At 43.3% G+C, this 19,361-nt stretch overlaps 1 protein-coding gene across 2 annotated transcripts in view; it reads right to left on the bottom strand.

Moving 5' to 3' along the window:
* LDLRAD3 (low density lipoprotein receptor class A domain containing 3) overlaps positions 1-204 on the bottom strand; it is a 291,617-nt gene extending 291,413 nt beyond the window's left edge. For both annotated transcript variants that reach the window (XM_003254433.4, XM_012505430.2), the window contains exon 1: positions 51-204. In XM_003254433.4, the coding sequence (XP_003254481.4) occupies positions 51-96 (46 nt within the window). In that variant the 5' untranslated portion in view covers positions 97-204. The remainder of the gene's footprint in view (positions 1-50) is intronic.
* Positions 205-19,361: the final 19,157 nt, after the last annotated feature.

Here is a 19,361-nt window from a genome sequence, read left to right as displayed (position 1 = left end):
CCCCGCGCCCCGCGCCTCACGGGAAGTTCGCCGGCCGCCCCCCGACTCACCCGCGGCGCTGCTCAGCAGCAGGCACAGCGGCCCCAGCAGCCACATGGCGCGGCCGCCGCTCCCGCTGCCCGGCGCCGTCGCTGCCCCCGCGGCCTCGGCGCTGACCCCGCCCCTCGCCGCGCCGGCCCCGCCCTCCCGCCTGTCCCTCCTCCCTCCCGCTCGCCCCGGGCCCGGCCCCGGCCCGGCCCCGCTAAGTTTTGCAAGCGCTTGGGCTGCGCGTGGCCACCCGCATGTTACCCTGGGTGTCCTGACTCCGAGGGGCCGCCGAGCGGGGCGAAGGGTTCAGCCTTTCGATCTCTCGTCGCCTCCGGGTCTGGCCGCGGGGATCTTCTAACAGCCTGGGCTCTGTTATCTGCTTCCTTTTGTCCCTCTCATTTCTGCCTTTGCTTCCACACCCAGCGAGATGCAGCGCCCAGACCAAAACTTGAGTTCTTTACTCAAACTACAAAGTGAGTTTACTACTGAGAGAGAAAAAGTTAAAATAAAGGGCCAAATCTTATGAGAAAATTGTAGTATATTTTTAGTAGCGAGTGTGGAATACCAGTGCTTCTCAAACTTTAATATGCATCCGGCACACTTGACGATCTTGTTAAAATACTGACTCTGGTTCAGTAGATGTGGCGTGGAGCCTGAGATTCTGCATTTTTAACAACATCGTGGCTGATTCCAAGGCTGATGATCCGGGAGCCACAGGTAAGAGCAGCTGACACCTTCCATGCACACAGCGTGGACCACATGAGTTATTTTGTCTGCATAGTGTCCACCTTGACCTGTTGAACGTTTGGGACCCAATCTGGAAAAAATAAAATTAAAAAAAGGAAAAGGTCATGAAAGGCAGATACCCAAATGCAAAAAATATAGCTGCACCAATGCAATTGCTTCCAGAGGGCACTGGTGAAAAGCCCCAAAAGACTTAGATGGTGGAAGAAGGGGATGACACTTTTGTGCTCCACTGTCTCTGACCCCCCCACCCAAAAAAAGCAAAAGCAAAAGACTAATGCGAATAATTGCCAAAAACTGGAAACAACTCAAGTGTCCATCAATTGATAAATGGATCAGTAAATTAAAACTTTTGGGGGCAGTGCGACTGTTCTAATCTTGATTATAGTGGTAGTTACACAGCTGTATACATTTGTCAAAACAATAGAACTGCATCCCTAAAATCCACCCCTCAAAAGGGTTAAGTTTATTTATACAAACACCACCTGGCTGAAAGAAAGGGGAAGGTATGGGTACAGAGGCGGTTATAAAAGGGATGCCTGCATCAGGTTTTGGGATGCCCTGGAGAAATCCTCAAGGGTGTTAAGATTCAATTACTTTACTTTGTAATTGCCTGCTGTAGTCTGGAAACATAAAGGCTAAAATGGATCAGGTCAAAATTTAAAAATACCAGTGATGGTTCAAGGTAATGAGAAAATGTGATGTGAGGGAGGAAAGTTTAACAAGTTCCATAGTTTGTAGTATATATGGAAAATATAAATCAATTATCTAAATGATTTGGCATTCAGGGCTTTTATCCTGGGATTGATGAGTATTAAGGAGATCGTCCCATGGGCTTGAAGGAATTTTAAAGCCCTTAAAGTTTTATGCAAAATGTCCTGTGCATGTGGGTATGTGCATTGTTCCAGGAAGCTTGCTGGGAAGAGGCCTCCTGCCTTTGATAGTAATATCTGAGGAGGCAGATAAGCAAATAATTTCTCCTACAGCTGCTCATTTGCCTCCAAACATTAGGGATATGGAAAGATAATGCAACTGACCCACTGCTATAGTTCTTGTTTCCTCAGGTTTCTTTGGACACATCAACTTCCTTACTTCGCAAGTTTGACTCTGACTCTCTCTCTCATTCTCTCTCTCTCACATACACACAGGCACACACGCTTTTAAATATGTTAATGTCTTTGAAATCATTTGGACTAATGTAAAGCCTTATTTAAGGTCAACTGTTATTATTTATTTATTTATTTATTTATGAAACAGAGTCTCACTCTGTCGCCCAGGCTGGAGCACAGTGGCACATTTCGGCTCACTGCAACCTCCGCCTCCCGAGTTCCAGGGATTCTCCTGCCTCAGCCTCCCGAGTAGCTGGGAGTACAAGCGCCCACCACCATGCCCAGCTAATTTTTGTATTTTTAGTAGAAACAGGGGTTTCACCATGTTGGCCAGGCTGGTCTCGATCTCCTGACCTCGTGATCCGCCTGCCTCAGCCTCCCAAAGTGCTGGGATTACAGGTGTGAGCCACCGTGCCTGGCCCAACTGTTGTTTTTATAATTATACTAAGTCACTGCCATCCTCCTCCTCACCATATAAGCTGGGCAGGAGATGAAACTATTCTTTATACTTTATTACTCTCCTTTTTCCCAGTTCTTTAGAATTCCAAGCAGAAGACATTCAGTTTCCAGGAAATGTGAGAGGTTTCAGTGCTAATCGTTTAGGTCCTATGGAGCCAATCAATCTTTTTCAAGATTGGTTTAATAAACATCAAAAACAAAGTGCTTTATGTCTCTTATTTACCAAGAGACACTCTGACCATGCGTGTGTGCTTCTGACACGATTTCACATTGCTGAAGGAGGGAAGAAAGAATGTCGTCTCTCTGTGGGCCTCCATACAATGCTCTGTAGTTTGCAAACCTTTTCTCATTTACTCCCCACAGCAGCCCCTGCAACATTACAGGTGAAAATAGCACAAACTGAACTTGTGGTGTGTCTGAGATCTGCTCCTATGCTCATTTCACTTGCCACAAACTAGCTCTGTGACTTTGTGCAAGTTATTAGCCTCTCTGAGTCCTAGTTTCCTTATCTGTAAAATGGGGATTACAGTATCACCTGGATCTTAGGGTTGCTGTCCAGGATTTAAAAAGATAATGTATATAAAGTCTCTGGCATGGTACCTTGCACGTAGTAATTGCTCAAGAAACATTAGCTTTTGTGTGGTTGTGGTACACACTACAAGGCAACTGTTGTGGAAGCTAGCTTCTGAGATGGCTGTCAAAGATTCTCACCTTCTAGCATCCATGCCTTTGTGCAGCGTCCTTCCACACTGAATGGGGCTGATATGTGACCAATGGATATTGTGGAAGTGACAGTAGATAACTCCAAGACTGAGTCAAAAAGGACATAGCAGTTTCTTCTTTGTTCTCTTTGATCATTTGTCTTGGGGAAGCCAGCCACCATGTTGTAAGGACACTCAAGCACCCCTGTGGATATGTCTACGTGGAAAGAAACTGAGCTTCCTGCTGTCTTGCCAGCCTTGCAGTGAACCATCTTGGGAGCAGGTCCTCCAGCCCCAGTAAAGTCTTTGGATGACTGTACCATTCGCTAACATATGATTGATCTTTCGGTGAGCTGGAATAGAACCCTTAATGGTTCTATAGGATCTTTTAAATAAATTAGTACATGGGAAACACTTAGAATCTTGCCTAGTACATAGTAAGCACTCAATATATGTTAGTTTTGTTATCACAGGTTTTTTTTTAATTGTCAGTATCATTACCTCTCTCACAAAGCACCTAAGATGCAGACCTTTCAAACTTTCAAAAAAAAATATTTAAACTTGAGTAAGAGTAGGAACATGTGGCAACTGGCAAGAAGATAAAAGGAGCAGGGACACTAGAAGGACCAAGGGAAAAAAAAAACCTTACCTACAAAGAGTTTACTGATACCAAGTCTGCCTTAGCTTCATTCACTTCATAAAAATCAAGCAGAGATAGTAGGAGACGTTCGACTCCCCCAGTCGCTTCTGTGACTCATGGTTTCTATGGTTCCATATTTCTTGTTCTCTGCTCTCTCTTCCCTTCATCCGATTTTCATTCTTCTCTCCAAAATGTGAAGAAAATAGAAATTCACTTGAGGATTCAGCCAAGTAAGGCTTATTCTACTCCAAATTATAGTGGGTGGTGGAAATTGCCTACTGAGAAGCAAGGAAGATCACTGAGTCCCTCACAAATACATCACACACACACACACACACACACACACACACACACACTTTCTACCCCCAACATGAAATCAGGAGGCCACAGACTCAGGTAACTAAGAGAATGGGCTTTGAGGTGGCTTGATATACCTGGGCTCCTAGGTCCCACTACTTCCTAGCTATGTAAGGCTGAGAAACTCAGTTTATCTCTGAGTCTCAATTTCCTGTGAAATGAGCCTAAGAACTGTACCCACCTCGTAGGGTTGTTGTATGAAGCAAAAGGACTCCTTCTCATTCCTTTATTTATCTGGCAAACAGTTATTGTCTGGCACTCTGTGCCAGACACTGTTGTGGGCTGAGGATTCCTGCAGTGCACAAAACCAATTCCCTGTCCTCAGAGAGCTGATAGTATAATTGAGATGTAGATGAGTATTAAATTAACAAATGACCACATCATATAGTGTCATAAGAGCATATAATGTAAGGGCATATAATATAAGGGTGTATGATGTCATAAGGGCTATGCGAAGCATTTAGCAGAGTTCCTTATTGTAGAACTCCTGTATTTTCAGCGATTTACTTGTATTACAGACTTAGAACCTACATGTGAGGGAGGAGTAAAGCCAGGAAACACGAAGGCTAAAGCTGCAGAAAAAGCCTGCTGTATTGCTTGACATTGATTTGGAAAAGAAAAAAGGGGGAGAAAAACCTGCTGTCAGCAACCTCTGAGACAGCCCTAATGATCCCCATCACCAGATATTCACACCCTTGTGCAATTCCATTCCCTTGAGTGTTGCTGGACCTAGTGACTCAATTCTAGCAAACAGAATATGGCAAAAGCAGGGGGACAGTCTCTTCCAAGATTAGGTTGCAAGAAGACTCTGGCTCCTATCGTTGGTCTTTCTCTCTCTTTCTATTGCTAGCTGCCATGTTGTGAACTGCCTACAGAAAAGCTCATGTGATAAAGAACTGTAAAGGCCTTCAGTCCACAGCCAGTGAGGAATTAAGGCCCTCAACCCAAGAGTTCACAAAGAACCAAATCCCACCAACAACTACAGAAGTGGGTTTAGAAGCAGATCTTCCCCAGTCATGCCTTCAGATGAAATTACAGCCCTGGCCAACAGCTTTACTAAAACCTCATGACAGACCTTAACGCAAAGGCACCCAACTAAGCTGTGCCCAGATTCCCAACCCAGAAAAACTGCAGTATTATATATGTTTGTTGTTTCAAACCACTGAGTTTTGAGCTAATTTATTACTTAGCAAAAGACAACTAATACAAAGCCTTACAGCAAACATCAGGTCTGTGAATACTTAACATCATTGAATCTTACTTACCAGTTACCCTGAGAAAGACAAGGACAGAGGACTGTCATTAATCAAGTGTCTGCTTCTGGCATTGTATATTTGTGATCACATTTAATTTTTACAATAATCTTTGAGATAGACATTATTATCTCTTTTACACAGATGGGGAATCTCAGGCTCAGAGAATTAAAGACTTTCCCTGAATAATCCAGTGAATAACTGAGATTTGAAGCAGATCCTATTAATTCTAAAAGGTTCCCACAATACCATGCCAAACGATGCTGCCTACTACAGCAAAATAATCCCCAATGTGTAAAACACAAAATGTATTTGCAGCTTTGAAGACAATGTGTTCACTGGGTTTGAACTAGAAAGCTCAAGATGTTCAGCATGTCAAACAGAACTTGATTTATTTTGTAATGCAATTACAAACTAGAAAACTGAAAACTAGAAAAGTTTTCAGGATGCATCTAATTGTTGTAGCCTCCACCCACCCCTAAAACATGCTGAGCATGGGAGTTCTTTCAGCTAGAAATTAAAGTCATCCCAGAGCTGCCAAATGTATCTATATATTTTTAAATTGTCAGACTAATCTACAGAAAAATACTGCTGGGAACCAACAGAGTTCTTGTAATTCATGTTTAATATAGTCACAAGCTTGCAGAAAAGAGAGCTGCTGACATTTATTAATGAAAATTTTGCACCATCTGGAACAATGACATTTTTACCCCTCATTTTTCAAAATGTGCAGTTGGTTATTTATTTTAATGCCTTAGTTTTATTGTCCCTTGAATGAAGTCATCGACCCCCTTAAAAGGATGGTTTCTCATATATGACCAGACCTGAAACCAAGGAACAATGATACGAAAAAGAAATTTAACCTGCGGTGTAGCAAAAGAAATTTTGGCCAGGTTTTCCCATAGTCACATTTCATTTTCTTTCTCAATTGGAAAAAAAAGGTAGATTTATTACACGTATAAACCTATTCTTGGTCTGTCAATTTGATGGGGAAAGCTGTCATTGAACTGCATAGATCTGCAGAATGCAGTACTGTAGTCATGAGCTACTTCTGACATTGAGCATTTGAGATGTGGCTATCCTCAACTGTGATATGCTCTAACTATAGAATGCAAACTGGATTTCAAACACTTAATACAAAAAAGAATGTAAAAGATCTCAGTAGGATTTATATTGATCACATATTGAAATATAGTATTGGAATACATAGAATTAACTAAAACAATGTTAAAATTATCACTGACCTTTTTTTGCCTTTATTATGTGGCTCCTAGACAATTTTAAATTCATTTATGGCTTCCATAGGGGGCTCACAGCACATTTCTGTTACACAGAGCTGATATAGATAATATTTTATTTCATGAATGAACACATGACCCTTTAGAGTTTCTTGCATCATAGTTGAAAATAAGTCTTCTTGTCCATCACTGACTTATGAAGGACTTTTTTTCCCTCCTGGTTTGTCCGTCTGACTAATTCTGCCTCAAAGCTCTCTTAACCATATAACCTAGCCACAAAGTTCATTGATATGGAAGTGATATTAATGTCATAATTTCGGAATTACAAATGCACTACGGGGTCAAGAGGAAGGCAATAAATGAATTGGAAGAAATCCGCTTTAGACAACATGAACATTTGTCACTTGGATTCAGAAAAAAACACAACACTAAGGCCGGGTGCAGTGGCTCATCCCTGTAATCCCAGCACTCTGAGAGGCCAAGACGGGTGGATCACTTGAGGTCAGGCATTCGAGACCAGCCTGGCCAACATGATGAAATCCTCATCTTCACTAAAAATACAAAAATTAGCTGGGCATGGTGGCGCACACCTGTAATCCCAGCTACTTGGATGGCTGAGGCATGAGAATCGCTTGAACCCAGGAGGCGGAGGTTGCAGTGAGCCGAGATCACACCACTGCATTCCCGCCTGGGCAACAGAGCGAGACTTTGGGACTTTGTCTCAAAAAAACAAACAGGCCGGGCGCGGTGGCTCACGCCTGTAATCCCAGCACTTTGGGAGGCCGAGACGGGCGGATCACGAGGTCAGGAGATCAAGACCATCCTGGCTAACACGGTGAAACCCCGTCTCTACTAAAAATACAAAAAGTTAGCCGGGCGCGGTGGCAGGCGCCTGTAGTCCCAGCTACTCGGGAGGCTGAGGCAGGAGAATGGCGTGAACCCGGGAGGCGGAGCTTGCAGTGAGCCGAGGTCGAGCCACTGCACTCCAGCCTGGGCGACAGAGCGAGACTCCATCTCAAAAACAAACAGACAAACAAACAAAAAAACAGGAAAAAAAACACAACACTGAATAAGACCTCCATTTTCAGTGGGAAAGTTTACACAGTAATTAACTGACAAAGCAGAAGTCACAGGAGCTATTCAGTCAGTGACAAATGTGAGAAAATGATTCCAGCATGCCTGGGTCTGACTACCTTCCCTAAGTAACAAATTCTCTTTCACAAACAGGTAGGCAGCTGATTTTAATAAGAGCTCTCATAAAACCCATCTGGATGGTAAATAGATTTACATTTTTAATCTGACATTATTGGAACATTTTTCCTGCATGGTGAAAACTCCACTTTAATAATTTAAGTTGTTTTTCTCGGTGTACCTCAGCTTACTTCTTTTAAACACCTCTTCATTTCAAGTTAGGTTCTTTGGGCTTGATTGGTTTTAATGTTTAAACGCTCAATTTCAGGCACTGTTAGATTGCTAACCTGGGTCTGATGTGTGGGTTTGTAGTTCAACTTGAGCGGGGGGCGGGGGTGTGGCAGAGGTGGTGGGTTTTGCTGAGCTTTCAGTGAATTCCCACACCCAGTGTGGAAGGGAGTGAACAAAAGGCACAGGGAAGGCAAATTATCTTACAGCTTTCAGGGCCTTGCAACATACACGTAATAAAAACGCAGAATCGTGGGTATTGTTGGCTTTTGTTAGGCATTGATAGCAGCTCTTTAAAAATAGCTAGTGCCCTCTACCTTGTCATCTAAGCTAGAAATGTGGGTATAAGCCTAGAGTCCTCGCTCTGCTGGACTCCCCTGCATCATCAGTCACCAAGATTTGTAGATTCCATAAGCTAATGTCTCTTAAATCCAATTCACCCCTCTCCCTCTCCTTCACTCTTTCTGTCCCTTAGTTCACACCCCCATGTACCTGTGCCTGGGTTACTTCAACCGCCTCCTCACTGGCTTTTTCAGGTCTCGTCTTGCTCCTGTTCAACCTGCTTAAAAGCTCCATGGCTCCCTGTTGGTGACAGGACAAGCTCAGACTCCTTAGCTGAGTATATCCTTTATGATCTGCTGCCGAGGCTGATGACCATGGGTTGGGGGGCAGAGAAAAGGATGAAGAGTAAGACCAGAGGGTTGGGCAGGAAACTTTTAGGGATGTAAAGGAGTTTAGTCATTATCCTATGAGCAATGGAAAGTCACAAAAGCTCAGGGTTTTTTCCCATTGTCTTTTTTTTTTTTGAAACGGAGTTTTTGCTCTTGTCATCCAGGCTGGAGTGCAATGGTGTGTGATCTCAGCTCACTGCAACCTCTGCGTCCTGGGTTCAAGTGATTCTTCTGCCCCAGCCTCTTGAGTAACTGGGATTACAGGTGTGTGCCACCACGCCCAGCTAATTTTTGTATTTTTAGTAGAGATGTGATTTCACCATGTTGGCCAGACTGGTCTCGAACTCCTGACCTCTGGTGATCCACCCACCTCGGCCTCCCAAAGTGCTGGGATTACAGGCGTGAGCCACCACGCCTGGCCACATATGGTCAGTTTTAAGCAGGGGCATGGCATGAACACATTTGCATAGTGGTTAAAAGCAAGGGTTCTGGAATTCAACTTAAATTCAAATCTGACCATGCCACCTAGTTGTGTGTCCTTGGGCAACTTACTGAAGCTTTTTGGACCAGTTTCTCTGATTATAAAATGAGAGTTAAAACCTCTATGAGATAGGCACACTTTGCGAGAGCTAAATGAGATCATGCTTAGCATACTACTTGGCACACAGTAAGCATCCCACTATTTTTTTATTCATTTATTTTTTATTTCCATAGGTTTTGGGGGAACAGGTGGTGTTTGGTTACATGAATGTTATTTAGTGGTAATTTCTGAGATGTTGGTGCACTCATCACCTGAGCAGTATACACCGTTCCCAGTTTGTAGTCTTTTATCCCTCATCCCCCTCCCACCCTTTCCCCTGAGTCCCCAAAGTCCTTTCTATCATTCTTATGCCTTTGCATCCTCATAGTTTAGCTCCCACTTATGAGTGAGAACACACAATATTTGGTTTTTCATTCCTGAGCTACCTCACTTTGAATAATGTCCCAATTCCATCCAAGTTGCTGCGAAAGCCATTATTTCTTTCCTTTTTATGGCTGAGCAGTATTCCATGGTATACATACACCACAATTTCTTTATCCACTCATTGACTGATGGGCATTTGGGCTGGTTCCATATTTTTGCAATTGTGAATTGTAAGCACCCCACTAATTTTAACTACCATTACTATTAATAATTCCTAGTCTTTCTATGCTTTTTCTAACCCCTCAAGACTGAGTTCAGCCCTGTTCCCATGTGCTTTTATAACACCTTGCATTTATCCCTGTTTGTAGGACTTCTGAGTCCGTATCTTAATTGACTATTAATATGTTATTTCCCCCATCAATCCATAGCTCCCTACGGTCGGGAACTGTGGCTGATGCGTGGTAGAATGAATGACTACCTTCGATTGCTTTATACTTCGATTCACATTATCTCTTTTGTTCTCTCCTTATCTCCACTTTACAGTTGTGATAACAAAGGCTTAGAGAAATCAAGTTTTAAGCCCCAAGTCCTGCAGTGAATGAGCAGCAGAGCTGCAGCTCATCTCAGTCCTGTGGATCGCACCATGGCCTGGAAGGAAAAGTTTAGGGCAATATAACCCTCTACAAACAACCTTCCGAGAGCAGGACAAGTGTTTTCACAAAGCTTCATGGAATGTCGAAGTGCAGAAACAAAACACTTCAGCTGGAAAAATAACACATAGCCAGAAATCAACCCCAATCCTACCAGAAATAATGATGCCAGGAAACAGAGCTACATACACAAAAGGGAATGTGTACCAGGATACACATAATAAAGTCACCTTGGCAAAGCTGGTATCCTCCTGGCCAAGCCAGAGGAGTGATTCAACCTAAGAGAGAATTGGAAGGAGGACATGTGCCCTAGCTAGTCCATCTGAAGAAGTGTGCCAACCCACCCTGCAACGTTCAAGTCCCTGCCTTATCATCATAAGCCTGATCATAGCAAAAATATGGAGTGGTTACAATGAAAATTTCCAAGGTAGAAAAAGATCAGGCAGTGGTAATACTAGAAGCTGGCTGCATAGGCCAGAGGCTCAAATCTCACAGTGCAGGGCCAAAGAAGACAAAGTTGAAGTCGATACTGATGTGGGCCAGTTGGCTTTGCACTGAGGAGGAAAAAAGTTCTATGGTCACTGGCTAGAACCTTCATCCCACTCAGTCATCCTGCCAATGCTGGTGTTTGGGGTTAAAAAGAGATTGGGAAAGAGTGTGGAAGACCTATTGCCAGTGTTGACAAGCAGGGCTGACATTCAGACAGAGCACAGCAATAGGGACAGCCAACTGTCGAATAATAAAACACCTCCGGACCAGTTGGGGGCTGATCCCCCTGGGTGTCTTCCATATCACCCCAGCTGCCCCTGGAGCTCCCTGATGCAGTGACCATTTAGGATTAAAGCCTCATGCAACTAGTTGATGCCCCGTCTTTTGAATATCATTTCTGATTACAACTACTGGAAAATAGCAAATAACTACCATTCATTCATTTATTCATTTGCTTAATTCTTTGGTGGGGGGAGCATGCATGCTGCTTTTTTACATTGATACATAATATTTTCACATGTATGGGGTACATGTGATATTTTATTACATGCATGGAATGTGTAATGATGAAGTCAAGGTTATTGGCATATGTATCACCTTGCGTATCTATCATTTCTATGTGCTGGGAACAGTTCAAGTCCTCTCTTCTAGCTACCTTGAAAGATATCATTGTTGTTAACTATAGTCACCCTGATGCAGGGCAGGTGAGCCCCAAAGTGGGGCTTAGCCCTCGGGGGTTCTTGGTTTTGCCCAGGAAAGAATTCAAGGGCAAGCCAGGGGTAGAAGAAAAGAGCTTTATTGAGGCAGCAGTGTTACAGCGCTGGCGGTGTTACTGCTCCGTGACTGCTCCTGCAGAAGAGGGCTGCCCTGTAGGCAGACAGTAGCAACTCAGAACAGTTTTGCACCACATTTATACTCACCCACATAATAACACGCAGATTAAGGGGTGATTCATGCAGACATTTCTAGGGAAGGAGTAGTAGCTTTTGGGTCATCGGGTCATCACCACAGAAAGGGGAAATCACTCCTGGGCGTTTCCATAGCAGTGGTAAACTGACATGGTACACTGGTGAGTGTGTCTGATTGGAAAGCTGCTCCCACCCCGGCCCTGTTTTAGCTAGTCCCCAATCTGGTCCGTGTCTGAGCCCCGCCTCTGGAGTTGAGTCCCACCTCCTACTTCAACCCTACACTGCTGTCCATCATTAGAAGTGTAATCCCAGCACTTTGGGAGGCCGAGGTAGCACCTATTATTTTCCTCATGTTCAGAAGAATAATCTGTATCTTATTAAAAGTTGCAGAGTTAGGAAATGGCTGAAGATTCAAACTGTGTTGTCGAAATCCTTAGTCTAGGCTTTAAACCATGTTAAAATATCGCCTATACTGGGACTTCAGAAAGAAAGCAAACCAAAAAAAGCAACTATTTGGGGACGGGGTGAGAGTGAGGCAGAAACAATATTAGGGAATTTTTAATACACTCACACTCTCTCTTTGTGGAAATATGGAAAGACAGGAAAATGTCTTGTAATGAGGAGACAGAATTATGGACAGTTCCCTATCCCAAAACTCTCAAATGTACATACATTTTTTAAAGCACACGTGTTATTCATTATTCCAAGGAAAACCCAACACATACTGAGTCCACTGATGCTTCATGCCACAGCTCCAGGAAGGCTGAGGACCAAATATTTAGCATAATTCTTCATTCTATGATTCTTCTTGGCTTGGATTTTCAAGAAGTTGAGAACACTGCTTTCTCTGAAGCAAAATAAAACTGTTTTGGATAAAGTTAAAGACAGATGACATTTACAGTGATAAGCAGAGCTGATATATCCATATTCAGCCAGTCTATCTACATTCAGAGGAATGAGAACCAAGAATTTGGAATGGATTTATTAACAACTCATCACACTATGAGAGCGTGGGGTAATATTTTGTATGTAATGTACCAGCTGTCTACAGAGCTAAGCAAACCCAGAGATCACAGACTTTAGTCTCCTGTCTAGGTTCCAAGTAAATGGTCTTCAGGGAGACACCAAGAATAAATGCTGCGAAAATGACATTAGAGCTCTTTGGGCTCCTTCTGATCATTGCTGCGCCCCGTTCTCACTATCAATTTGATTTCACCGAATGATTCCATAAGTGAATTTGGAGCTTGTGAGTCATGACAGACTGACATGTTTGCTTGCATTTTCTACCTCTGAGTCCTCCTGTCCAAGTTTTCTCAAGCTTGGTGTCTGTCCTACTTTAAATAAGATAGCAATGAGACAGCTGACATATTTCCTGCAGAGACTGTGCCTCTAGTTAGTAAATCACAATCAGGAAGCTGACGCTCATACTTTTTCTTCTTGGGGAAGAAAAAAAAGAGAACCATTAGGATATGTTTGAAAGATCTAACATACCCAAAGAGGAAGAGCTGTGAAGGGTTGTGGCAATCAAAAGGATAATATGGTTTCCATTACGTAACCCTATCGAAGCCATGACACCATAAGATCAGTCCTGAGGAGAAGTCGTCTCTAATAAATTCCAGTCTAAACGGACAAAAAATAACTTACATGAAGTTCTTAATTGGCGTCTTCCAGAAATTAAGAGGAACCTGATTTGTAAAGTCCTACACATACCCAAGATATTTCATAATCACTTTTCTCAGTTTTCTTACACTGTAGTGCATGTAGCCTCTTCCTGCAAATTTCTGGAAACATTTATTATGATCTATTGTTCAGCAAATATTCACTTCCTTTCCACCTCCCACTGTGGGAAGAGGAGACTTTCCAGCCCACTGATGTTGGGCTAAGCCATGTGACTTGCTTTGGCCAAAGGAATATTAGCAGATCTAACATCGCAGAGGTCTTAAATTTGCTTGTGGGTTTTGATCTGACCTCTTATGCTCTGGTAATCTACCATGAGAATATGCCCTGGGTATTTTCTGCTCTATTCATATGTGTCCCAAACCATGCATACATGGGGCAGACATGAACCCATTCACAGCTTGGATCCAGTCCAGTCAGCCCACAGCCTGATGCAGAACCACCCAGCTGAGCCCAGCCCAGACACAGTCAGTCTAACTGTAGCCAACAGCAGACCCACGTGCAGCAGTAACGTTTGTTGTTAGCCACTGGGTTTTGGGTGGTCTGCCAATGGTCAGTGTGTCTTCCTGTCTTTGTCTTTCTCATTCCTCCTAATTCTAATTCACAAAGCCCCAAAGCATGGCAAGCTTCTCCTTCAAAGGAGAGAGAAGGAAGAGCAATATGATTAAGCAAAATCAGGATCTTCTTTAACACACACAGGAAAGAGCAAAGTTTGGAATTATTCATGTGTTGATAATTTCTAAATTGTCACACCTGTGATAATAGCTACCATTTGACAGGCTTGGTGTTAAACACTTTATAAACTTGAACATATTTAATCCACACAATAACTTAAGAAGTCAGGAGAAATGTTACCATTTGGTAGACAAAGAACCCTGAGGCTTAGAGAGGTTATATATTTTCTTAGAAGGTGCCAGAACTAAGGTTTAAATACTCAGATTTAGGCAAATCCCAATAATTATTGAGCGACCTAGGCAGTCAACCAGTCTCAAAATGAAATACCATTCTTTAATGCAACAAATTGGCAAAGATTACGAACACTCTAATATTGAATATTGGCAAGAATACCAGAGAGGCATCTTATAAAATACAGGTGAGAATGTAAATTGGCGCTAACATTCTGGAAAGTAATCTGACAATATTTATGAAAAGCCTGAACATTTGCATGTCCTTTATCCCACTTCTCTGATTATATTCTAAGGAACTAATCAGAGATGCAGCCGAAGATTCATGTACGAAGTTGTTCTTCAAGATGTTGCTTATCACAGTGAAAAATTGGAATAAACTGAAATGTAAAATAGTTGCAGGATGGTTAAATAATTGGTATTGCTACAGGCTGGAACAATATGCAACCATTAAAAATCATATTTCAATGACATGAGAAAAGGTCTGCAATAACTAAGTGAAATAAAAACAGGATATAAAACTGAATATAAAGTGTGACTCTAGTTTAAATAGTGTGTTTGTTCATCTATGTATGTGTGTGATTGTCAGATAATAAAATAATATTAGCAATGCATTATTTCTGCATAATGATTTGTTTTGTGTGTTTTCAAAGTACCTTTTTGTATTTCTCAAATGCATTGAAAAAGCAAGTGTTACTTTTGTAACTAGAAAAATACACTTAAAATGATTATTTTTAAAAACAGCAATTTTTATCCCTATACAGTATAAGCAGTAGGAGGACAGGTTTTTGTCTGTTGTGTTCACTGATACATGCTCAGAATAGTGTCTGGCTCCTAATATGTGTTCAGTAAATATTTGTTGAATGAACAAAAGTTATAGCCTGTGGTGTGTGCAAATCTATTGTGTGCGTAGGTTATCTGTGGTTTCATAAATAACTATCCTCAAAACAGCAACCATTGTAATAGGCTCATGCATTCTGTGGGTCAGGAGTTCCAACAGGACAAAGTGGGATGTCTTGTCTAATTCCATGATATCTGGAGCCTCAGCTGGGAAAAATGTGTGTATTACTCTTCTGTTGCTGCCATAACTATGTTTTTATTGACTTATTGATTTACATATTTTATTTAAGACAGGGTCTCAGTCTTGTCACCCAGGCTAGAGTACAGTGAGTGGCACTATCATGGCTCACTGAAGCCTTGACCTCCCGGCCTCAAGTGATCCCCCAGTGATCCCCCTGCCTCGGCCTCCCGAGTAGATGGGACTACAGGTGTGTGCCACAACACCCGGCTAATTATTATTATTATATTCTGTATAGGTGGGTGTCCCACTCTGTTGCCTGGGCTGCCTTGAAATCCTGGGTTGATGTGATCCTTTCACCTCAGGCTCCCAAAGTGCTGAGATTACAGGTGCGAGCCACCATGTCTGGCCTGGCATGGCTGCCCTAACTACGGCTGTCATAGAATGGGTGGCTTAAACAACAGAAATTTATTTTCTTACTGTTCTGGCTCCTGGGAAGTTCATGATCAAGGTGGCAGCCCATTTGGTTTCTGGGGAGGGCTCTCTTTCTGGCTTACAGAGGGCCCGCTTCTTACTCTGTCCTCATACAGTTGAGAGAGAGGAAGGAGCTCTTTGCTGCCTCATTAAGACACTGATTTTATCAAACTGGGTCTCCCCTACACGCCGTCATGGCCTCATCTAACCCTAATCACCTCTTAAAGGTCCCATCTCCAAATACCATCATTTTGGGGATTAGGGGTCTGACGTATGCATTTTGGGGGTACACAAACAGCCCATAACAATATGAATAGCTGGAGGTGACTTCAAATGTTAGGAGCAGAAATAGCCTGGAAAGGCTGGGTGCGGTGGCTCATGCATGTAATCCCAGCACTTTGGGAGGCCGAGGCAGGTGGATTATCTGAGGTCAGGAGTTCGAGACCAGCCTGGCCAACATGATGAAACCCTGTCTCTGCTAAAAATGCAAAAAATTAGCCAGGCGTCGTGGCGCACGCCGGTAATCCCAGCTACTCGGGAGACTGAGGCAGGAGAATCACTTGAACTCAGGAGGTGGAGGTTGCAGTGAGCCGAAATCACACCACTGCACTCCAGCCTGGGCAACAACAGTGAAACTCCATCTCAAAAGAAAAAAAGAAAAAGGAAAAGAAATTGCCTGGAGGCTTCTTCCCTCATATGCGTGGGGTCTGGGACGGGACAACTCTGAGGCTGGACTCAGCTAGGACCATCAGCTGAAACATCAACACATGCCCTTCCATCCAGCCTGGACTTTCACATTAGATTTTGCATGAGTCCACAATAAACCCTTGCTATGCTAAGCCACTAATATTTTGGGTTGATTGCTGCAGTGTACCCTACCTTATCCTGGACTAACAGAATGATTTTCAAGTATACAGCTATTTAATGTAATGAGCTAAACCCTGTTAGCCTGGAGGCTAGCCTAAGGAGTGTCTTTCCTTTCCACCACAGGCAATCTGGAAAGCTGAGCTTCTGCTCAGTGAGACACGTGAGATACGCATGACATGGACCAGGGTGCCCGCCTTGTCATGCCACTTACAAACAGTGTGGCCTTGGATAAATTACAGAATCTTTCTGAGCCTCAGTTTTCTCACCAGTAAAATGGGAAGATGATTATAACACTTATCTCAGGATTGTGAGAATTAAGGGATAGGTATCTATTATATGGCACTGCGCACAGCATAAGCACTTATTAAATGTTAGCTGTTATATTACTTCTATTATTATTATTATTATTTTGAGGTGGAGCCTCACTCTGTCGCCCAGGCTGGAGTGCAGTGGCATGATCTAAGCTCACTGCAACCTCCACCTCCTGGGTTTGAGCGATTCTCCTGCCTCAGCCTCCTGAGTAGCTGGGACTACAGGCGCCCGCCACCACGCCTGGCTAATTGTTTTGTATTTTTTTAGTAGAGACGGGGTTTCACCGTGATAGCCAGGATGGTCTCAATCTCCTGACCTCATGATCTGCCCACCTCGGCCTCCCAAAGTGCTGGGATTACAGGCGTGAGCCACCACGCCCGGCCATATTACTTCTATTATTATACAGTTCACAATCTCTTGAGCTGTCCGCGATGCACAGTTAAAAAAAAAAAAAAAAAAAAAAGGCTGAATCAGCACATCCAGAGAGAAAATTGAGTATCTTTTGAGTTTGGTTAGGGCTGAGAGACAAAAGGAGGCTTTTGAACTCCCAAAGCCATAAACGAGAAGTGAGGAGAAAGGCCTCCCCTTTTGATATATTAAATATCTACTTATGTATACACCACCTGGTTCCATATAAGAAGAGAGAGGAAGGCAGACTTCATGCCATCTCATCTTCTGGCAACAAAAACAGGTGCTAAAACAAGGACGGGATGTAAAATAGAAGCAGAAAGTAGCTCCCAAACAAATTTTACCATGAGAACCTTGCTGCAGACGCCGACTGTGCAAAAAGTGCAGCCGTGGTGGTTACACAACCTCGCAAGGTTGCACAATCCAGGTTCTTCGCCACCCAGTCACGCCGTTGCCAAAGCATGCTCCCAAGGGAGGGGCTGGGAGGCAAGCCGCTGGCAAAGGTGACTTGAGTAAGGTGCTGGGTGTCGTGCCGAGCACTGTGCCACAGGGGCTGAGTCACCCCAGAAATTTAAGGTGTGGCCGCCAGGCTCCTGCCAAGGAGGGCCGGGGGACCCGGAGAAGAGAAGAATCCCATTTTTGCCTTTATCACCATCACTCCAGTTCAGAGGAGGGTACGTCTGAAAAAAATTCTCTCTAGCTTGCACTTTTTAGGCCATTTAATTTTTTATTGTTGAGTGTGAACAATGAAACAGAGCAGTTTCCCGTTTCTCGGCCCCAACCCCCCAACCACCGCTGAGAAATTTGAGTTTAAAACTGCCGGAGAGGAACATTTAAATTCTGTAAATTAGCTTCACTAAAGATGCTTAAGCATTTATGAAAACATTCCCATTTTACACTCAGCTTTATAAAATCTTAAAGAAATAAAAAATCCCAAACTGCCATGTGAAGCTAAGCTGGCAGAGAGAGCGATCTGCTCAGTGCAAATATGCCAACAGCTTTACAAATGAGGAATATAGAATCAGGATTAAGAGACTGCAGATCATTTATCAGTGACAAAACAAAGATTCCTAGCCTCTGGACTCAGAGTCCGCGGAGACTCTAATGGGCTACATCGCATGCCCTAGAAGCAGTGTTCAGTATTAACTCATTTATACCCACATTAATGCTGGCAGCAGGGAACTCCGTTGTGCCTGCCTTGGTGCCCAGAAGAGCTATTTTGGTGTAAAACAGAGCTCGGCTTCGGGGAAGACCTGGGTTTAAATCCTGATTTAGCTACTAACCAGCTGGTGACATTGGACAATGAACTTTATCATTGGAAGACTCAGTTTCCTCCTCTGAACACTGGAGAGAATAATAACATGCAGACATTCAAGAAGGGATGATTTCCCTGATACCTTCACTTCTAGACAAACACAATAAACATAACAAAACGACGGAGTGGTTCCATCAGATGTGTTTTTTTTTTTTTTTTTTTTGAGATGGAGTCTCACTCCATCACTCAGGCTGGAGTCTTGCCCGTCGCCCAGGCTGGAGTGCAGTGGCGCGATCCCTGCTCACTGCAACCTCTGCCTCCTGGGTTCAAGCGATTCTCCTGCCTCAGCCTCTCGAGTAGCTGGATCTACAGGCACGTGCCACCACATCTGGTTAATTTTTTGTCTTTTTAGTAGAGATGGGGTTTCACTGTGTTAGCCAGGATGGTCTCCATCTCCTGACCTCGTGATCTGCACACCTCGGCCTCCCAAAGTGCTGGGATTACAGGCGTGAGCCACCGTGCCTAACCCAAATGTACATTTAAATAAACATGTTTGGACACACACCCCCATTCCCACCATGAAAAAGAGAGTGTGCCGAAGAAAGAAAATAAGACTCCAGTTCTTTTTTTTACTCCTATTATCTACTTTTCTTATTCTTCTGATGACACCTAGGCCTTCTATGGCGCTGGGGTACAAAAAGGTCACAGCCAAAAGCAAAGAGAAGCTGATGACATTAATTTTGGTTTCTGATTCTGAGGGTTTAGGTTTAGGAATAATTTGACTCTTGGCTTTATAGAAATTTCCCCTTAAGTGCTTACTTTAAAATCTGTGACGTCCCCCCGCTGCAGCCCCCAATCCCCTAAACAAACATACAG

This window comes from Nomascus leucogenys, chromosome 15 (genome assembly GCF_006542625.1).
Source record: "Nomascus leucogenys isolate Asia chromosome 15, Asia_NLE_v1, whole genome shotgun sequence".
NCBI lineage: Eukaryota > Metazoa > Chordata > Mammalia > Primates > Hylobatidae > Nomascus > Nomascus leucogenys.
Note: the sequence above shows the minus strand (reverse complement) of the source record. Positions and strands in the feature narration are given on the sequence as shown.